Here is a 19,791-nt window from a genome sequence, read left to right as displayed (position 1 = left end):
CTTAGTGAATGAGTAACAGTTCAAAGACTGATCATTGCATTGATCATGAGACTGATAACTCAATATGGGCTCTCATCCCCTTGCTGGGTGTACCTGGAGAAACAGATAACCTCTCTGTGTTTTGGACCAATTTACCCAAGTAGGAGGCATCAGATCCTGGATAAGGCAGAAGGGAATGCTTCTGCTCTTTGATAAGAGCCTGGAACCATATGCCAACTCTTGACTGGCAGGCAATGACAAGGGCAGCCTCTGTGCATCTCTCTTTCACTGCATGCATTCTGTCTAATCTCCCACCCCTTTCCACAATCTCCCTGGTAAATTGAGTTCTTTAAGGGTAAAATTATGTTTTATTGATAGGTATTCTTCTAGAATAGTCCCTGGCACATAGTAGGAGCTCGATAAAAGTTTGTCAAAGGAAGAAATGAGTGGAAATAAGCTATCATCTTTCATTTTATTACCAGCTGAAGCAGTTCACAAACCACCCCCGTTTCCTTTCACTTCCTTTAGGTTATACAGTGAAAACCAGTGATATTGACTTGGCCTCTCCAAAGCTGAGTAAAGTGCTCTGAAAGGCTGCTACTGGGGATCTGTGTCCTAGAGAAAGCCACCTTCCTGCACAAGGCAAAATAAAATAATCTATGTTTGCTATTAAAACCTCACTGCCCCTGACGTCAGAGAAGGTCTGTGGCTTTGAGGGGACAGTAGCAACTCTGTGTTTCTGTAGCACTGTACAAATGACTGCCTGATGTGTTTGTTCCCACTTTTTTTTCTCTTGGCCTCCTTTCCAGGAAACGGACTAAAGGAGCTGGCAATTGATTAAAAATAGTCTTCATGTGAGGAAAACAAATACGCATTCGGCAAAATTAAAGACTCTGAGCCCCAGAATGCTTGTGGCTAGCTATATTTAGGCCTGGAGTTTAGGACTCTTTGGGTACTGGCTGGAAAAAGCCTTGGGTCAAGGTAAACTTTTTCCTCTATTGTAGGATCATCACCTCTTAAGTCTCATGATCTTGATTTATGACCTAGTGTGACAGTTTCCTGATGAAGAGCTTAGTAAGTGCTTTTCTGGTAGCCTTGCCCTTGGACTCTTAGCATGACAGACTTTGCAAAGGGCCTTGACTGCTGCCCGAGGCTGGTCACCAGGCACCAGGTAGGTGAAAACCATTTCCAGGTTTGAAGATCTTTAAGAGCAATGTCCCCATGACCCTCTTAGTTGCCTAGTCCCATATTTTATTTTCCTGGTAAAAAGGATGTTCCTCTTTTTGTTCCTTTTCAACAAATGTCACTCCCTTTTCATCAAGCACTCATGACTGGGCCGGTGCTGGGTGGGGACTGGGATATAGATAACATGAAGTCATGTTCACTGCCTTTAGTGAGCCCAGAGTTTAGCACAGCTCCTCATAAAATTCCTTTAGACCATTGAAGATAATACTAGCATAACTTGCTTTAAAAAAGTCAGCCCTGGATGGTGTTTCTCAGTGGTTAGAGTGTCAGCCCACACCCCAAAGGGTTGTGGGTTTGATTCCCAGTCACGGGCACTTACATACCTAGGCTGTAGGTTCTATCCCTGGTCATGGTCTGGGTGTATGCAGGAGGCAACCAATCGATGCGTCTTTGTCACATTGATGTTTCTCTCTCTCTCTTCTCTCTCTCTCTCTCTCTCTCTCTCTCTCTCTCTCTCTCTCTCTCTCTCTCTCTCTTTCCTCTCCTTCTTTCCCCCTCCCTCTTTCCCTCCCTTCCACTCTCTCTAAAAATCTATGGAGGCTTTCAATCTGTAACAGACTGTGTACAAGCATTTGTGATAACTCACTACATTCAGACCAGTGCATAAAAATCTATGGAAAAAATATCCTCGGGTGAGAATTAACAAAGAAAAAAACTAGAAAGTCGGTTATTATGAAGATTAGATTTGACAGAGAGATAAACTGGGCTTGAGTCTCCACTTTCAAAAAAAAAAATCTAAGGGCTCAGCTAAATGGAATTTAAAATAGGATTTTTAGTTTATTCAAAACTTTGTCAGAAATACACCTAATTGCAAAGAGAAAGGTGTATCTGCAAGGAATCGCTTCTCAGCCTCCTCAGTGGGCCTCCTGTTTCACTCTCAGATCTCAGGCCCTATTCTGGCCAGCTCCCAGCCCCCTGCCCCAGGAGGCCTTGAAGCCGGAAAGGAGAGGGGAGCAAGGAGTAGGGAGGAGGCTGTTAAGAGGAAGGAGGAGGAAAAAAGAGAAGAAATGGCAGAGCAGGGGAAGGAGGGATAAAGAGAGGCAAAAGGAAAGATAGAAACAGAACCCCAATTCCCCTGGGACCTATTTTACATTCCTTTGATCATTTTTGAAAGGATGGACTCAAGAAGTACAATTATAGCCAGCTCTCAATCACTGCTGCTAGGAGGGAAGTCCTTTACAAGTGTTAGTTATTATTATAACATGAATAATTAAACCTCCCAGATAATCTCCAAACCTCATTTGAGTCTTTAAGTTTCCTTTCCTCCACCAAACCTTTTAACGAAATGCTAGCAAAGAAGGTAAAGGACTGGTGTGAGTTTACCCCTTCTCTTCCCTGCCTCCAGTCTGTTCATCTGTCTGGTTTTAATCCTCAACTTAGAGAAACTACACCCCTCCCATACAGAAAGTAGAGAATGTGAGTGAAGACCCCTCTGGATCTAGCTCCATTCAGGCTTCTTCTGCTAACTCCCCTCTTCCTCCTCCCTCTCCTGGCCCTCAGCACTCCTGCACTGAGAGTCTAGAGAAAATATGTGCCTGGGCAGGAATTGGCTGACACACCCCATAGGCAGGACTATTCACTGTATCTTTTGCTCATGCATTCCTGTCAATTTTACTTTCTAAATTGCTCTTGAAAGTGTTCCTTGCTGTCTAGTATCTCCAAACCAACTTAATCCAGGGTCCATTCTCTTTGGTCTAAACTCTTGCAGTGACCCCCTAGCTCCTTTCTAAACACTCAAATCCATTTTCCATGCTATATCCTCCAATGGACCCCAATTGTTTACAGAGTCAAGTCCAAAGGCATTTCTCTGGCCAAGGAGCCCTCCATAATTTGACCTGTGACTACAACTCTGCTCTTACCACCTCCTACCCCCTTGTATAACCCCACCCCCACAATGCTTGGGAATACTTCCCAACTTCCACCCACTTTTAGTTTGTTTCTTAACTTCCTATTTATCCTTTAAGTCTCAGCTCCCACACCAACTCCCCCTTGGCACTGCACCCCCCAGCAGCTCTGACTTTCAATCATCTGTGTTTCCAGTGTTCCCAGTCCACCCACTGATTCCCCACCACACTATATTGCAATCAATTGTTCATATATCTGTCTTCCCTACTAAACTTGTGAACTCCACAGCAGTAGTCTCTGTATTCCTAGCTCCTAAATGTTTTGAAAGAAAGAGTAAATGATATTTTCACAGTTGGAGGGCAGAGAGCCAGAATGGTTGTAGCAGAAATAGCACCAATCCTGTTCCTGCCTCAGGGCCTTTGTACTTGCTGTTCTCTCTGCTTGAAAAACTCTTCCCCCACAGGTATCTACTTGGGTTGCCCTCTCTCATTACTCAGGTCTCTGCACAAATGTCACCTCCTCAAAGAGGCCTTTCCTGATATTCCATCTAACACAGCACACACATTCCCCTCCTGTTACTATCTATCTGCCTTTTATACTTCTTTTTTTTTCAGTGCTCTGATTAATACTTGGCATGTTATACAGGGTGGTGCAAAAGTAGGTTTTTAGTTGTGGGTACCCAAAACACGAAATTTATTCTTCTACTAATATTTTTAAATTATTGTATTATTTTCCATACTAGAGGCCCGATGCACGAAATTTGTGCATGGGGGAGGGGGCGGAGGTCCCTCAGCCCAGCCTGCACCCTCTCCAATCCGGGATCCCTCTCGCAATCCGGGACCACTGGCTCCTAACCACTTGCCTGCCTGCTGGCCTGATCCCCCTAACTGCCCTCACCTGCTGGCCTGATCCCCCTAACTTCTCTCCCCTGCTGTCCTGATCGCCCCTAACTGCCTCTGCCTCAGCCCCACCACCATGGCTTTGTCTGGAAGGACGTCTGGTCTAATTAGCATATTATCCTTTTATTAATATAGAAGCCTGGTGCACAGGTGGGGGCCAGCTGGTCTGCCCTGAAGGGGGTCCTGGATTGGGGTGGGGGTCTGCTTGGGGGGCAGAGCCAGCCTGGGAGAGGAGCCTGGGACGGTTTGCAGGCTGGCTGCCCCGATCAGGGTAGGGGTTCTCACTGGGGAGCAGGGCTGTCCTGGGCGAGGGGCGCCTGGGGGTTTGCAGGCCAACCCACTCCCATCGGGGTAGGGGTCCCCGCTGGGGGTGGTGCCAGCATGGGCAAGGGGCTGAGGGCGGTTTGCAGGCCGGCCACGCCCCTATCGGGGTGGGGGTCCCCGCTGGGGGGCGTGGCTGCCCTGCTGAGGGGCTGAGGGCCGTTTGCAGGCTGGCCATGCCCCCATCACGGTGGGGGTCTCCACTGGGGGGCGGGGCTGCCTGGGCGAGGGGTCCAGGGGCAGTAATGCACAGATTGGCCAAGCCCCTGGCTTTGTCAGGAAGGATGTCTGGAAGACATCCGGTCTAATTAGCATATTATCCTTTTATTAGTATAGATCAGTGGTTCTTGACCTTCCTAATGCCGTGACCCTTTAATACAGTTCCTCATGTTGTGGTGACCCCCAACCATAAAATTATTTTCATTGCTACTTCATAACTGTAATTTTGCTACTGTTATGAATCATAATGTAAATATCTGATATGCAGGATGTATTTTCATTGTTACAAATTGAACATAATTAAAGTATAGTGATTAATCACAAAAACAATATGTAATTATATATGTGTTTTCTGATGGTCTTATGCGACCCCTGTGAAAGGGTCTTTCGACCCCCAAAGGGGTCGCGACCCACAGGTTGAGAACCGCTGGTATAGATGAACAACTGTAAACTTACTTTTGCCTAACCCTGTATATTCACGCTTATTGACTGATTTCCCTAATAAAATAGAAGCCCCAAGGAGGGCAAGGATTTTTGTTTTGTTTGCTGCTGAATCTCCAGTGTCTAGAATAGGGCCATGCACAGAGAAAGTACTCAATAATGACTTGTTAATCCTCACCCAAGGATATTTTTTCCATTGATTTTTAGAGAGAGTGGAAGGGAAAGGGAAAGACAGAGAGAAACATCGATGTGAGAGAAACACATCAATTGGTTGCCTCCTGCATGAGCCTCACCCAGGGCCCGGGCCAGGGAGAAACCTGCAGCCAAGGTACGTGCCCTTGACCAGAATCAAACCCAGGACTCTTTGGTCTGCAGGCTGACATTCTATCCACTGAGCCAAACTGGCTAGGGCAACTTGTTCAGTATTGTTCAACTTGGACTTAGAACTGTGTTTGACCCTATCTCTATAATTTTCAACTTCTGTGTGACCTTGGGCTAATTGTCTGTTTCCTCTGAGCCTCACTCTCATCATCTGTAAAATGGGGATAATAATTCTACAGACATCATAGACAAGAATGAAATGAGATAAAATATTTAAAAGCACTTGACATGCTTCCTGGCACAGAGAAGGCAGGTAATGCATTTGGGCTGAAATCTGGTGACTGACCAGTGTCTTCTACTTCTCTGATCCCTATGGCATGCCCTTCCCCCATCCTAGCCCTTCTATCATCCATTGTGATCAAACCAATATTCCCATGCCTGGAGGCTCCACTCTTACTTGCCACAGTTGTAGAGTTCACAGCAGAAGCAGGTGTTGCCCCGGATGCGAGGCGTGCAGAATCCGCGGGTGAGGTGAGGGCAGTTCACCTGAGGGCACACAACAGTGAGGAGATGAGCTGGCATTGCATGGGAGGCAGGACCCTCTGGGATTGGAAATGTGAGTTAGCGACATGCTGTGAGATGAACACACCAATGCACGGGAGGGTTGGGCAGGGGACTGGCTGAATTGTGCATGAGGCAACTCACTGTGTAGCTGGGCTCAAATCCAGCCTCAGCCATGCCCTCAGTGTCCCATCCCTGAAAGGTGGAGATGGAGAGGAGGAAGGATGGATGGAAGAACAGACAGAAGAACAAATAGACGGTAGGAAATGAGGATATGACAGGGAAGGCAAATCATGGTATAGGAAAGGGGACCAGATGGGAAGGAAGACAGAGGGGCTGTCACATGCACCCTGAAGTACAATGGTACCTCTCTAGCTGCCTGGGTAAGGTTCCTCATAACCCTCGCGGAAGGAGAATTTTTGGTTGAGGAACTTATGACCTTATATAGGAAAAATAGGGTTAGGGGGACAAGGATTATCAGAGAACCTATGGAAGTTATTAACATTTTTACAGTCACCAAATTAACACAAGAAAGCAATGACAACGAAATCGAGACAAGAGCAATGACATTTTACCCATCATGATTAGCAAAAAAATTTAAAGATTAATTTCCATTTACTCTTGTTGGTAAGAAATTTTCCAGACTCTCTCCCCCATATGGCTATATAGATGCAATGAAGTGTCTGTAAATTTGTTCAGTTGTGTTATAGAGAATATTCATAGTAAATGAGCATTCATTTTCATCCAAATGCTCATGGACTTTCTGATAAGCATACAATATTTCTACTCCTCCCTTCTAACCCGAGGATAGTTAGAAAAATGGTAAATTTGTAATTGGGGAAAGAAAAAGAAGGCAAGTGGGTGGCAGGGCCATAAAAAAAAGTATTTGCCCTGATGCCTTGGGAGCAGGGCTATCGCTCTGCCTAACTCCATAAAATATAACTTCACATTATGTTTTATATAGAATGGCTTCCCCTGAAGTTGTGTAATGCAGTGGTCATTTTATATCCACTCGTCTCTCTTTTCTCCCAATCACAAGTTTAAATTTGTTCTAACTTTTGGCGCGGGGCGGGGGTGGTGGTGGCGGGGGAGGGCTGACTTTCAATTTAGAGATTAACAGAGAACCAAAGTGTCAAGGCTCCTAGAAGCACACAGTACAATTTCCTATGAAAGTGACCTCTGGGTTGGGGAAGGGCTACTGTGTACTGAAATGGAAGCTCTCCAAAAATGACATGGAGCCGTGCTTCACCTCACTGTCCACCACCTCTAGTTCTGCATGAAAGGACATGGAACACAAAGAGAGCTGTGTGGGTCAGAGGAGAGAATCTCATGTACCCATTCAAACATTATCAGACCGGTCTCATGAAAGGGGCCAGGCTAACAGTCCATCCTTCCCCAGAGCCACCAAGAGAACTAGACCTCCCAATTACCCTCATTTGACTTCCTGACCCCTCATGTGTGGAGGACTCAGGATGTGCCCCCTAGCCTAGGCCTAGTGCCTTGGTGGAGCTTCTGTTTTTCTTCCAGCTTGGGCACCTGAACCACAGACAACTGAATCATTATCCACAGAGATGGGGATGGACCCTGCACTGTGGCCTCTGTACTCTTATCTGTTTCTCTAGTGATCAAAGCCACAAACTGAGAGGCTGCCTGCAGGGGCAGAGGGACAGCCTGTGTCCATAAAACAAAGTAAATCTTATTAGGCCTCATGAGGCTCCAAACCTATGACCATAGCCTTATTAGCACTGTGCTCTGATCCGCAGAGCAAATCAAAAACAGATACCTAGCAGCCAGCCTTAGGCCCCTGGAAAGGAGTAAAAGACAAAGCTTTTATACAGAACAGAAGACTTTCCCAAAGGTAAGACATATAGCCTCATTCTGGCTCACCTCCTCAGCTTCCTTCTGGGATGTCTTGGGGACATAGTGGCACCGGTTAGCGTAGAGTGGTTTCAGATCCTATAAATGGAAACACCAAACCAAAGGGGTTTCGGCTTTGGAAAATAAAGCAGCAAATGGTCTGATGGGTAATAAAAGATTTGAAAACACACACACACACACACACACACACACACACACACACACACCCCTGAGAGAGTAAGCAGTGGGTTGAGTTAATTCAACTAAGAAGACTGAGAATGTGAAGATCAGATAAAAATCTTCTAATAACTGCTTTCAATTGGACCACTTGGTTAATGGAAAATTAAGAAATTGACTGAGAATTGGGTTTCCTCAAATTTCCTCTCTCATTTTATTCCTAGTCTTTTTCTTCTTGCACAGAGTTCCCAGGGACTGAGCTTCAAAGCTCCAGGTAATTGCAACATCACACTCCTAAATGATGGGGAGGGAATGGGGTTGGACAGCATAGCTCTAACAATGAGGCCTCATAATCACCTGAGGACAGGACCCGGGCTGGCTGACATGTACTCCCTGCTGTCAGGGCCATAGCTTTTCCAGAAGGAAGAGCTCAAGAAGCAAGCTCCAGGGGGATGGGCAGCTACTGAGATTTTAACTTACCCGAACTATGAGCCATTTTCACAAATTAGATAAAGACAGAGAACTCCAAAAATACTGCAAAATCCCAGAAAACTAACATGGGCTTTAAGAACAGTTGATTTACCCACTGGCTTGGCTAGCTTCCTCGTAAGGAAGTTCTCAGGCATGAGGTACAGCCGGTGGGGGTTGGCATAGAACAGATAGATACAATGCTGCCGGGAAGCTTGCAGGCAGGGGATGTTGTTCACTTTCAGGGTAACAGTAAACATCCCCTGAGTGGTAGGGGGCTTGGGCCAAAAACAGGTTGGGACAGGACAATCAGTTTATGCAAACTGACCTTAAGGGTTTGGCCAAAGCATCCTGGCAATGGGAGTTTACCAATTCCTTCCCACCCTGCCCCCAGTTCTCTCAGCATTTCCAATGATCCTGGTGGCTGCTTTTCCCCACATATGTGATTTAGCATCTCCTGTTCCTGGCACCCAAGTGCTTCCTGCCTCCTAGCCTCCATACCATCAAGGACCTAGGACTTTCCATCAGCTGCTTCTACATGAACCTCCTGGCTGCCCAGTGTTCTAAAAGTACATTGTTCTAGTGCCTTAGCCTGGAGTTGGGCTGGAAAAGCATGAGAGTTCTCATGTTCAAACCCAGCAGGGTTTATTTTCCATGTTCGGGTGATAGCAGAAGTTATTATTATCCTGTGGAATGGGAGGCTTGATGTGCTTGCTGGTCACAGCACTCCTGACCTCCTGGTTCTGCAAAAAGCATTCAGCCATCAAATACCCTAAATGAAAATACACATATGCAATGGCTGCCCATTTGGTGTTTCTGTTTGCTATTCTACATTGAGAGTCCAATCAAATTCCAGAGGAAGAACAAGCCTATGCAATTGAGAGGTAAGGAAAGGTCACTCAGCCAGGGCTCAGCAACCTTTATAGTCTAAAGGATCACCATCTCTGGAGTGAAGGGATGGAAACAGATAATGCTTTGTGGTGAGTATCTGATCTGTGCCAAGCCCTCTTAGGGCATGTACACACACATGACTTCATGTTGTCCTCATACTTACCCTGACAGGTAGGTTATTATTATATCCATTTGGAGAAGGAGAAACTGTGGCACAGAAAGGTAATATGAATTTCCCATCTAGTTAATGGCTATATTTGGGGGAGGAAAAAGGGAGGAATTAGGAGGCGAGAGAGAGAAGGAACAAGAAACATTTACAGGGCTGTGTAGGAAAGTAGGTCTTTAGAAGTTCATATGCCCAAAGCCAAAAGACAGGGCAAGATGACATTAAAGGGCCTCAAAAACAGGAAAAGCTGGCTTTAACCCATCCAAGCAAAACCAGGGTCAAGATGAACCTTTAATTTAAACTGGCCAACAGATATCACTATAAGTGAATAAAGCCTCATTCCTCAAAAGTCTCTGGGTGTCAATTAGGACTGGCAGATGTCTTAGGACAGGTACCGTGGAAACACAAAGATTCATCCAGCCTTACCCCAACCCACTGAGTCAAATGTGCTACTTCAGGCCACTATCTGTGGGAGGTACACAGAGCCTGGAGTCAAAGGCAGATAGGGGTCATTAGAGGAAACTTCTGGTAAATATAATTTGGATTTTTACCCATTGCCTTTGACTGAAGCCAGTAATAAAACATTAAGAGTTTCCAGCAAATGCAAATCAAACCCACAATCAGATATCACTTCATACCCACTAATCCACTAGGATGACTAGAATTAAAAAGTCAGATAATAACAAGAGTTGACAAGGATGTGGAGAAACTGGAACACTCATACACTTCCAAGGGGAATGTAAAATGGCACAGCCACTTTGGAAAACTGTCTGGTAGTTTCTCAAAAGGTTAAACATAGTTACCACATGACTCAACAATTCCATTCATAGATATATAGCCAAGGGAAATGAAAACATATGTCCATAGAGAAACTTGTACATAAATGCTTATAACAGCATTATTCATAATAGCCAAAAGGTAGAAACAACCTAAATGTCCATCGGCTGCACAAACAAACTTTGGTATATCCACACAATGCAATATTATTAGGCCATAAAAGGAAATGAAGCACTGATACATGTTATAGCATGGATGAACCTTGAAAATATTATACTAAGTTAAAGAAATCAGGTCACAAAATACCACATATTGTATGATTACATTAGTGGTTGCATAGGACTGGGAAGTAGGGGATGGGGAGGTGACAGCTAAAAGATATGGGTTTTCTTTGGTGGGATGATGAAAATCTTTTAAAATGATGTGGTGATAGTTTGCACTAACTGTGAAGATATAAAAGTCACTGAATTGTATACTTTAAATGGGTGAATTATATGAGATGTGAACTACATCTCAATAAAGATGTTTTAAAAAATTAGGAGAGGAGGGAAATGGAGGAAGCCATTTTAGCTTATGATGCCATCAAAATCTACTGCAGGCTTCTTAGCCACAAGGCCTATGTTGCCATGGAGACCGCCACAGAGTGAATAATGTTTGTCAAGTGGGGATAATAATGCCTGCCCTACATACCTCACAGGATTGCTGTGGGTCTCAAATGAAATAATAGATGTGAAGGCACAATGAAACGCTACATGCATACACAAAAATATGGCATTATTGTTATCAAGATGGCTCCTATTGAATTCAGAATAGCATGCATATTATGATTGAGTGCAACCATGTTACAAAAATAGGTATGTGTTCTGAAGGTAATATGCAAAAATGATAATAATTGGTATATGAGGGTTATAGGATTGTGGATAAGTTCCTGATGTGTCATTTGCCTTTTTAAGAAGAAAACGATGAAGAACAAGATGGCTGCTCTCAGCGCAAATCAGAGGGGATGGGTCTGATCTAAGGGCCTACATTTATATCCTGGCCCTGAAAGAAAATTGGGCAAAGGGCCTCTCTCTCCCACCTTTTTCTTTTACCCCTTCCCAGAAATCATTTCCAGAGATGCCATTTCAGATACTGCTTGGGTGGCAGCATTGACCATATGAATTTCTCTAATCTTGGCAAAGGAGGAACTAACTGTTATGTCTGGGAGGAGGGTCCAAGAACAAGTTTAAATTAAAAGAATAATGTTGCAAATCATAATTTTCCATATCCAACCATACATATGACACTCCCTCAGATGACCCGCACTATTAGCCCATGACTGAAATGAACTTAAATATCATTGATCCACAGAAGATCTCAATAATACAATTTTGCTCCAATTCAATTGTTTTAGAAAAAACAAAACAAAACAAAGTCAAACTAGTTCATGACATGTTTTCATTTTTGATGTTGGTTCAGTTGGAATCAAATGACTATTTGAGTTTGTTGTGGGAGCTCAGTTATTTGCTGTGGCTTGATTTTTGTTTGTGGGCCAGATCAGAACTACACTATGACTTCCCTGGGACTTAGACACTTTTGCCTTTGTGGGCTCCCTCCTTCTTTAAAAAATGTTGAAAATTATATTTTATTTATTTTAATTATTTACTATTTAATCACCATATATTCATATTATACAAAAACTTTCTTTTGACCTAAATATGCATCATTTTCTTCTGATTTGAAAAAAAAATAATATTTTTATGGGCCCCTGAAAATAGTGTGAATCACAGGCACTTGTGCCTATTGTGCCTAATGGAGAAGTTGGCCCTAGGCCAGATGTCTAGAATAGTATGAAATAGAAAGTGCTGAAAAAGGGAAATGGAGAAAGCCATTTTAGCTCATGATGCCATCTGCTCCTATAGAGAGCCACATAGGACTGCTCTGAATCCTATGTGTCTATCTTATCCCCAGAGAATAAGCACAAATTTGGGTTTCAGGAGTAAAATGGCCTTTTGCAAGGCACAGATTCTCCAGAGTAGGAAGCATTTGGCATCTTAACACCTGGACTGGGCTCTGAATGGAAGCTTCTCGTTCTGGGACTTTCCCTAGACCCCAATCACATCTCTACTCTCCAATCACTGCTGTAGTTGACAGCAAAGTTCAGGCATCCAAGAAAAGGTGGTCTGCTCTTGTTGCTGTTGAAGGAGAGAGAGGTCATCTATTGAAAACTTCAAGTCTCTCAGGAAGTTACTAGTATGTGGTTTCCTGCTCTTCTCTACCTACTTTCTCTTTACCAACATCAGTTCTAAGCCATTCCCCTGGTCCCACTGCCCTGCCTTTGCCTTTCCAAATCTCACCCACATGCCAAAGGCTTAACTCCAGCCCCACCACTACTGGGAAGCCTGCCCTGACCTCTGAAGTCCAAGATAAAACACTCTGGTACTTAGAGTCTGTACCCTCAGCCTAGACTCAGTTCTCTAGATGCCTGTGTGTCCATGGGTGTCCTCATCTTGACTGTCAGCTCTTTGGTACAGGGATCCTATCTTCTCTCTCTTCTGTTCCTCTCAGGGCACTCAGCACACATCCAGCACAGATTCAGTGAAGCCTTGCTGTAGTGCACACTTACTTTAAACCAGGACTAAAAATACTCACAATGTGTCTGGCAGCAAAGACCCCATCGACTATGGCACAACAGAAGGCTGCAATCACACCAAAGCTGATAAAGACGATAGAAGCCACCAACTGTGAAGGGAACAAAACAAAAGTGTCTGTTAGCTTTCCACTCTTGCTGCTTCTGGAGAACAGACGATCCCCAATAGACTGCCAGACAAAGCAGAACTCTGGCTTGCTGCTCCATGAGGATGCTCTTTGCAGCCATGCAGGATTAGTGGGAGCTTAGGAAGGGCGAGGCAGAGAAGGGGCTGATGAAGCACCTTTTACATTTTCAGGGCAAATAAAGAAATTCACTCTGTGAGCACCAAAGAGGCGGCTTGCTGGTATCCAGCATGCTGTCCATGGCAGAATTTGACTGTGTGACTCTTCCATTCTCAGATTCAGAAAAATGTTGGATCTTTGACATCATGTAGTCCAACTCTCTATTTAATTTATTGTGAAATTAGAGGTTCAGAGAGTGGAAGTGGTGTGTGTGCCCAGGATCACCATCTAGTCCATGCAAGAGTCTGGTGCCACCAACTCCTAGTCCAATGTTCTTCCCAACCCCTCATAGTGGGCATTGATGAATACAGGGATGATTCTGAGGCCTTGCATAACCCAACATGGTCTTCTGCATCATTAAATAAAGAGAACATTCAACTTAAAACTTAAATGTCAAAGACATTTTACAAAGGTTGAAGCCTCTGACACTGAAGCCTCTGTGTGGTGCATATGAAGAATTTCAAGTAAGAAAAACGTTTGCTTGAACTAGATTGCCCTATTCTCTGACCTTGTTAGACAAAAGAAACATTCTTAATCATTTATCTTCCATTACAAAGGTGGTAGGGAGTAGGTGCTTCCAGGGGCATGGATAGGTGCAGCCCGAGTCCACCATCTACTCGTGTTGACCCTCAGAACTAGATAGATTCAGCGTTTTCCTTCCTTGAGGTGTTTGGGGGACTAAGGGGGAAATAGCATGGCATTAAGCAGCTCTCCAGGGAGAAGGAGGAATCAGAGCCAAGGCCACCCTAAGTTTCTCCCACCTCAACAGGCTAGGAGGAAATGCTTATCTCCTTTGGGAGTTGTTGAGAAACCTCTCCCCATAAATCTCACTTCACAGCACTAAAGAGAATTGGTAAATAATGGATGAACAATGTCACGAAATTGGCATTATTAGCTATGCTATGATCAGCTCTACAACTAAAACTCCCCCATTATTTTGAATAATTTAGGTCCAAAGTGCAAACACAACTAGCAGGGGGGAGTCCAGATGAAATGGAAAACAAGAACTATTAGAACTCCCCTGAGGGCGATTCCCCACATTGCTAGGGGAGAGCATATGGTTAGAGTTCTCTGTCCCTAGAGCTATTACATTATCTGATTAAACTTACTGTTAAATAGACCCCATTATCAAAGTTAAGATGCACAGAGACTTATACTGGGGGAGCCTAATCAGTCCACCATCTGACCACTCACCAGGCATCTTGATTTACAAGCCCTATAAAACTACAATATGATTGCAATTCAGTCCATACCTTCTTTTCCTGCCCTCTAGGAAGCTTTCTCAGATGGAACCAGAAAAATACAACAGCTTGCCCTTGTGGGACCCCATTAGGACATAGAACTTTCTAAATTTTAACTCCTGTTATATATGCTCATCCTCCCTATCAAATTTACGACATACTTAGTTTTGAACTACAGATAATGGAAATACTTTAAGACTCCATATTTTATTTTGTCTTTTATGTGCCTCAAGTATATTTGTTCTCTTAATCAAAGTACTCTAGATTATAACTTCCTAAAAGTGGGAACCTTCTGCAAAAACTTCTTCAAAAGATTATGCATCAGAGAGGAAGATGTGACAGTCACCAAAAATCCAGGGCTGTGGCAATGAAAATCACAGAAGCAAAGGGATTTTAGGTGAGGGTAGTCTCGTCTGGGGCAGTCCTCTGGGAGTGAGGAGGAAAGCTAAGGGCAAGATCCAAAATATTGTATCCCTGTGACTTGAGGAGACTAGCTAGGCCCCTGAGGGAGCATCAGACAAGATGAGAACAAGTCCCAACCACAGAGTCACTGAAAAACAAGTTCCCTGGAGGCTTAAGCGAAAAGGCAAAGTAGCAGTTTTTTTGTGGCCCAATTTGGGCAACCTTAAGAAATGTGTTACTTTCAGATGAAGAACTTGATTCTATAGTAATGAAAACTTACCATCTGTCGTTTGTTCTCAACGAGGTTGGATCCGATGATTCCAAGGAATGATCCGAAGCCGAGCTGCAAAGCAACAAAGCACACATAGCATGTTAGGAAATGGTCAGCCTGACCGCACAATCATACAGCTTCTAGATATGATTCAGGTTAATGGAAAGTGACGAGGGTATAGATGCTAAAACCATATGCAGTCGTTACTTACACAAATAAAGTGTATGCAGTAAAAGTATTTCTCCCACCAGTTGCCAATTTTTCCTTGTAGATAGGAATCACGCCTAAAAAGAAATGTATCTCCCAAAAACTAAAAGTCAAAGTCAACCATAGCTTTTCAGAGCCTGCTAATTTCAATTTCAATATTCATTACCTAGCATGTAAGTGGTGAATCAGTAAGAGACATATAAAGGGAAAAGCATGAATTATATTCTGATCTTTATCCTCTTTAAAGTGACCTTCCAATTTGATGTATGGATTACAAAATAAAGGTTTGAAATAACAATTTTTGATGCATCTGGCACACTAATAAAACCCAGGAAGTACTTTAGAAATCAGCAAGCACCTTAACCTAAACTTAAAAAAAAAGAACAATTTTTTTGAAAGCCTGTATTTGTGGTTGACCCACTGCAATTTATGTTAGTACTTACTCACCTCTCCTTCCATCTCTGCTTCATTTACGGACAGAAAGCATTCATTAAAGGATGTACAGAAATGGCAGCATAAAACCCTGAAAAACAATTTCCCTATCTACTAGTAAGTGGCTGGGCTGATGGTTTGGTGTAGCAGAACCCACTTTCGTCTCAGTTCTGCCATTAGTGGACTGAGTCTGCCAGTCTCAGCTAAAAATGATCACTAACTGATAGCTGTTGATGGGGATGAAAATAAAAGAAGTAAAAAGTGGTGAGAATGGACCAATAAACCTTAACACAAGTTCAGCGATGTAGTTACATATCTTTTTAGCCTCACTAATGGTCTGGATTTCTATCTACAGCCTTACCTTGGCTCACAGGGGCATCTATTTCAGTCCAAGGCCCTAAACTTTACACGTAGGCTTGGAAATCGAATGGACCCATGGACTGGGCAGGAGTTTGGTGGGGCAGTGTAGGGGGACAGGGTGGTTGTCTCGGAAACCCAAGAATGAAAGGAATGAATACAAATGTACAAAGACTCACTCCGCAGGGCCACTCAGCCAGCAAACCCTCTTGGGAAACAGACGCTGAAGTGCATAAGGTTGTACAGATCCCATGCCATCTAATACTCTACTAAGAACATCCTCACTCAACAGCTAAACTATACCTATCTCCCACCTGGTCTTATTTTAAAGGTAATTTAAAAGAGTTGTCCTAAAGTGTACTGATTAAAACCTGGTTATTTAAAAAATATAAAAAACCTGGTTATCAGACTAGCTTGGCTTCTAACCCCAGCTTGTGTTCCACTTATGTTTGTGCAATCCTAAACAAACTGACTGACCTCTCTAAACCTCAGCTTCCTTATTTGGAAAACAGTGACTGTAGTAGTGGCCCTGTTATAGGACTTTTATAAGGATTAACCAAGATGATACAGTCAAAGAACTTTGCACAGTGCCTGGTACATAGTAAGTATTCAGTAAATATTAATTACTCTTCTAGTGATTATTATTACTGTTTTAAAAAACAATTAACTTTTGAGCAGCTCTAACCTGATTTGAGCTAGAAAATTATATCATTACTAGAGGCCCAATGCACGAAATTCGTGCAAGGGGCTTGGCCCTCGCTGCAGCCCTGGTTTTGTCCGGAAGGTCATTCAGCTGTCTGATTTAATTAGCATATTACACTTTTATTATTATAGATTTGCTGTGTTCCGTAGTAGACTTATGTTCTATCTCATCCTCCCCTCCAATATGTTTCACAGCTTTTAGTTTTTTTAGGAAGAACTCTATGAATAGTCTGTGCTTATGGAACTCTGGGACACTTGTGGACATTGAGAGGAAGTTGGAGGCATCTTCTTACATGGAAAATAAATGCTTTTACTGAGTAGTTCAGTTTCCACAGGTATTCACTGAATGTCTCCTGAACGCCAGCAGCAGCCTGCCTTAAGATGGGAAGCAAAGACACTAGCTATTTCTGCACTCTCATATGGCTATCTAATGGCAGTGACCAGAAGAGATGGGCTAAAGTCTCAGGGGGTTGAATGGCAAGACAAGGCACACTGGGACTGAAAATCCCAGGCAAGCCAGTTACTTCATTCAATTCCCTCACATCTCCTTCCATTCCATTCTGTTCTACTCCAACTCATCCAATTTTCTAACATTCACTGAGTATTTTGTCAGATAAATAAGAAGATATGGCCCTGACATCCAGGAACTCATAATCTAGTGAAGGAGATTCAGAGTGTGGATTAAGGACTACAGGTATAAACAAAGTGCTATAGGAGCAGAGAATAATTCATTTTTTATTATATCCTGGCTCTGTTACTTATAAATTGTGTGGCCTTGGGCGAGTCTTTGAACCACTCTGTGCTTCATTTTCCTCATCTAAAAAATGGGACTCATGCCTGGCCAGCATGGCTCAGTGGTTGAGCATTGACCTATGAACCAGAAGGTCATGGTTCTATTCCCAGTCAAGACACATGCCCAGATAGCGGGCTCAATCCCCAGGGTGGGGCATGCTTATCAATGATTCTCTCTCATAATTGATGTTTCTATCTTTCTTTCCCTCTCTCTTCCTTTCTGAAATAATAAAAATATATTTAAAAAGTAAAATAAATTACATTTTAAAAATGGGACTCACAATGTTACCTATAATGCATGGCTACTATGAGGATTAAATGTGATAAGGTACAGGTATACTTCGGAGATATTGTGGGTTCGGTTCCAGACAACTACAATAAAGCTGCATCGCAGTAAAGCGAGTTGTAATCTATATGTTGGTGGAGGTTCTTGTCTTCAATTTGTAAAACACGCAACATCTGTGAAGCATAATAAAGCAAAGTGCCATAAAATGAGATATGCCTGTGTGTAGTGTGACTTGCATAAAGGAGGCTGCTAAATACATGGCAGGTCTAAGATTTCACAGAGGAGGAGGCATTTTGACATGAGCTCAAATGATAGGTAGATTCACTAGGCAGGAAAGTAATTATCTTATGAATCCTGGCTGGAAGAATTCACTCACCTGGATGACAGGTTGATGACCTCAGCAGTGTCACTAAAACTACCATACCTTTGAAAAGTATTTTAATTTTGAGAAGCACTTGTCCTCTATTTTGGTCATAGTAATGTTATGGAGTTTGGTAGTGCTCATATCATTCCCATTTGACAGGAAAATGGAGGTCTATAGCATTGTATGGGCATGTTCCTTCTTGTAGCAAGTTACTGGAAGGGCCAAGACTAGCCCACAGGTCTTATGAGAGTCGGGGTACTTTCAACCATGCTTTGATGCATTTGTGGCCAGTGTTTGTAATTATAGTCACCTTTATAGCTGTCCAACCGCCCCCCCAGGGAAGAAGTTCTCTCTGGGGATGGAGTGAGAAGTCCTATTTGAGGAAGAGCTGAGGGGTTGAAAGTAAAGAAGAAGAAAAAAATCAACAGAATTTCCTGAAAATGGACAGCTGCTTCTTTTTTTAAAAAAAAAAAAATATTTTACTGATTTTTACAGAGAGGAAGGGAGAGAGAGATAGTTAGAAACATCAATGAGAGAGAAACATTGATCAGCTGCCTCCTGCACACCTCCCACTGGGGATGTGCCCGCAACCAAGGTACATGCCCTTGACCGGAATCGAACCTGGGACCTTTCAGTCTGCAGGCCAATGCTCTATCTACTGAGCCAAACCAGTTATGGCAAGGGCAGCTGCTTCTAATCAACTGTTTGCTCTCCCGAAGCCTCAGAAAAACAATCTCTAAAGAGAACTCTCGTGCACTGTTGGTGGGAATGCAGACTGGTGCAGCCACTGTGGAAAACAGTATGGAGGGGCCTCAAAAAATTAAAAATGGAACTGCCTTATGACCCAGTGATTCCACTTTTGGGAATATATCTGAAGAAACCCAAAACACTAACTTGAAAGAACATATGCACTCTTAATTTTATTGCAGTATTATTTACAATAGCCAAGATTTGGAAGCAGCCCAAAAGCCCATCCATAAATGAATGGATTAAAAAAACCTGTGGTACATTTACACAATGAAATACTACTCAGCTGTAAAAAAAAAAAGAAGGAAAATTTACCCTTTGCAATAGCATGGGTGGACCTGGAGAGTATTTTGCTAAGTGAAATAAGCCAGTCAGAAAGATATATACCACATGATTATAGTGTGTATAAACAAAATAAACTAAGACAAAATAGAAACAGACTTACAGATACAGAGAACAGACTGTCAAAGAGGAGAATGGTTTGGAGGGCTGGGTGAAAACAGTGAAGGAATTGAGAAACAAAAAAACAAAAAACACCTCAGAGACAGACAACAGTATGGTGATTACCAGCGGGAACGGGAGGTGGGGGTGGTAGAAGAGGGTAAAGGAGGGATAAATGGTGATGGAAGGAGACTTGACTTTGGGTGGTGAACACACAAAACAATATACAGATGGTGTATTATAGAATTGTGCCCTTGTAACCTATATAATATCATTAACCATTGTAACCCCAATAAATTCAATAAAAAAAAACAAAAAAATTAACTATTTTTTAAAAGAAGGGTAATCTCTGTGGTCACCCCTTGAGAGCTACATGGATTCATGGAACATTCAGACCTTTGGACCTCCAGCTTGATCCCCTATTACATGAACAAATAGCCACTTTGCTTTATTTTGGCTACCCTCCACT

The 19,791-nt window shown here is 43.1% G+C and overlaps 1 protein-coding gene and 1 long non-coding RNA gene across 8 annotated transcripts in view; one reads left to right on the top strand and one right to left on the bottom strand.

Annotated features, from left to right (window-relative positions):
• The window catches only part of TMEM255A (transmembrane protein 255A), a 77,967-nt gene that overhangs the window by 44,539 nt on the left and 13,637 nt on the right, over positions 1-19,791 (bottom strand). For 3 of the 7 annotated variants that reach the window (XM_059679483.1, XM_059679477.1, XM_059679478.1), the window contains exons 3-7: positions 15,004-15,066; positions 12,799-12,888; positions 7,719-7,787; positions 6,199-6,270; positions 5,728-5,816 (exon numbers count right to left, since the gene is read on the bottom strand). In XM_059679483.1, coding sequence (XP_059535466.1) covers positions 5,728-5,816; positions 6,199-6,270; positions 7,719-7,787; positions 12,799-12,888; positions 15,004-15,066 — 383 coding nt within the window. The remainder of the gene's footprint in view (positions 1-5,727; positions 5,817-6,198; positions 6,271-7,718; positions 7,788-12,798; positions 12,889-15,003; positions 15,067-19,791) is intronic. The other 4 variants (XM_059679479.1, XM_059679480.1, XM_059679481.1 and 1 more) reach the window with 2 other exon arrangements.
• On the top strand, positions 532-18,184 carry LOC132224341 (uncharacterized). Its single transcript, XR_009450653.1, has 3 exons — positions 532-680; positions 789-960; positions 16,904-18,184. It is a non-coding gene; the product is annotated as an uncharacterized LOC132224341 (long non-coding RNA).

The sequence above is a fragment of the Myotis daubentonii genome, chromosome X (genome assembly GCF_963259705.1).
Source record: "Myotis daubentonii chromosome X, mMyoDau2.1, whole genome shotgun sequence".
NCBI classification, from domain to species: Eukaryota; Metazoa; Chordata; class Mammalia; order Chiroptera; family Vespertilionidae; genus Myotis; species Myotis daubentonii.
Note: the sequence above shows the minus strand (reverse complement) of the source record. Positions and strands in the feature narration are given on the sequence as shown.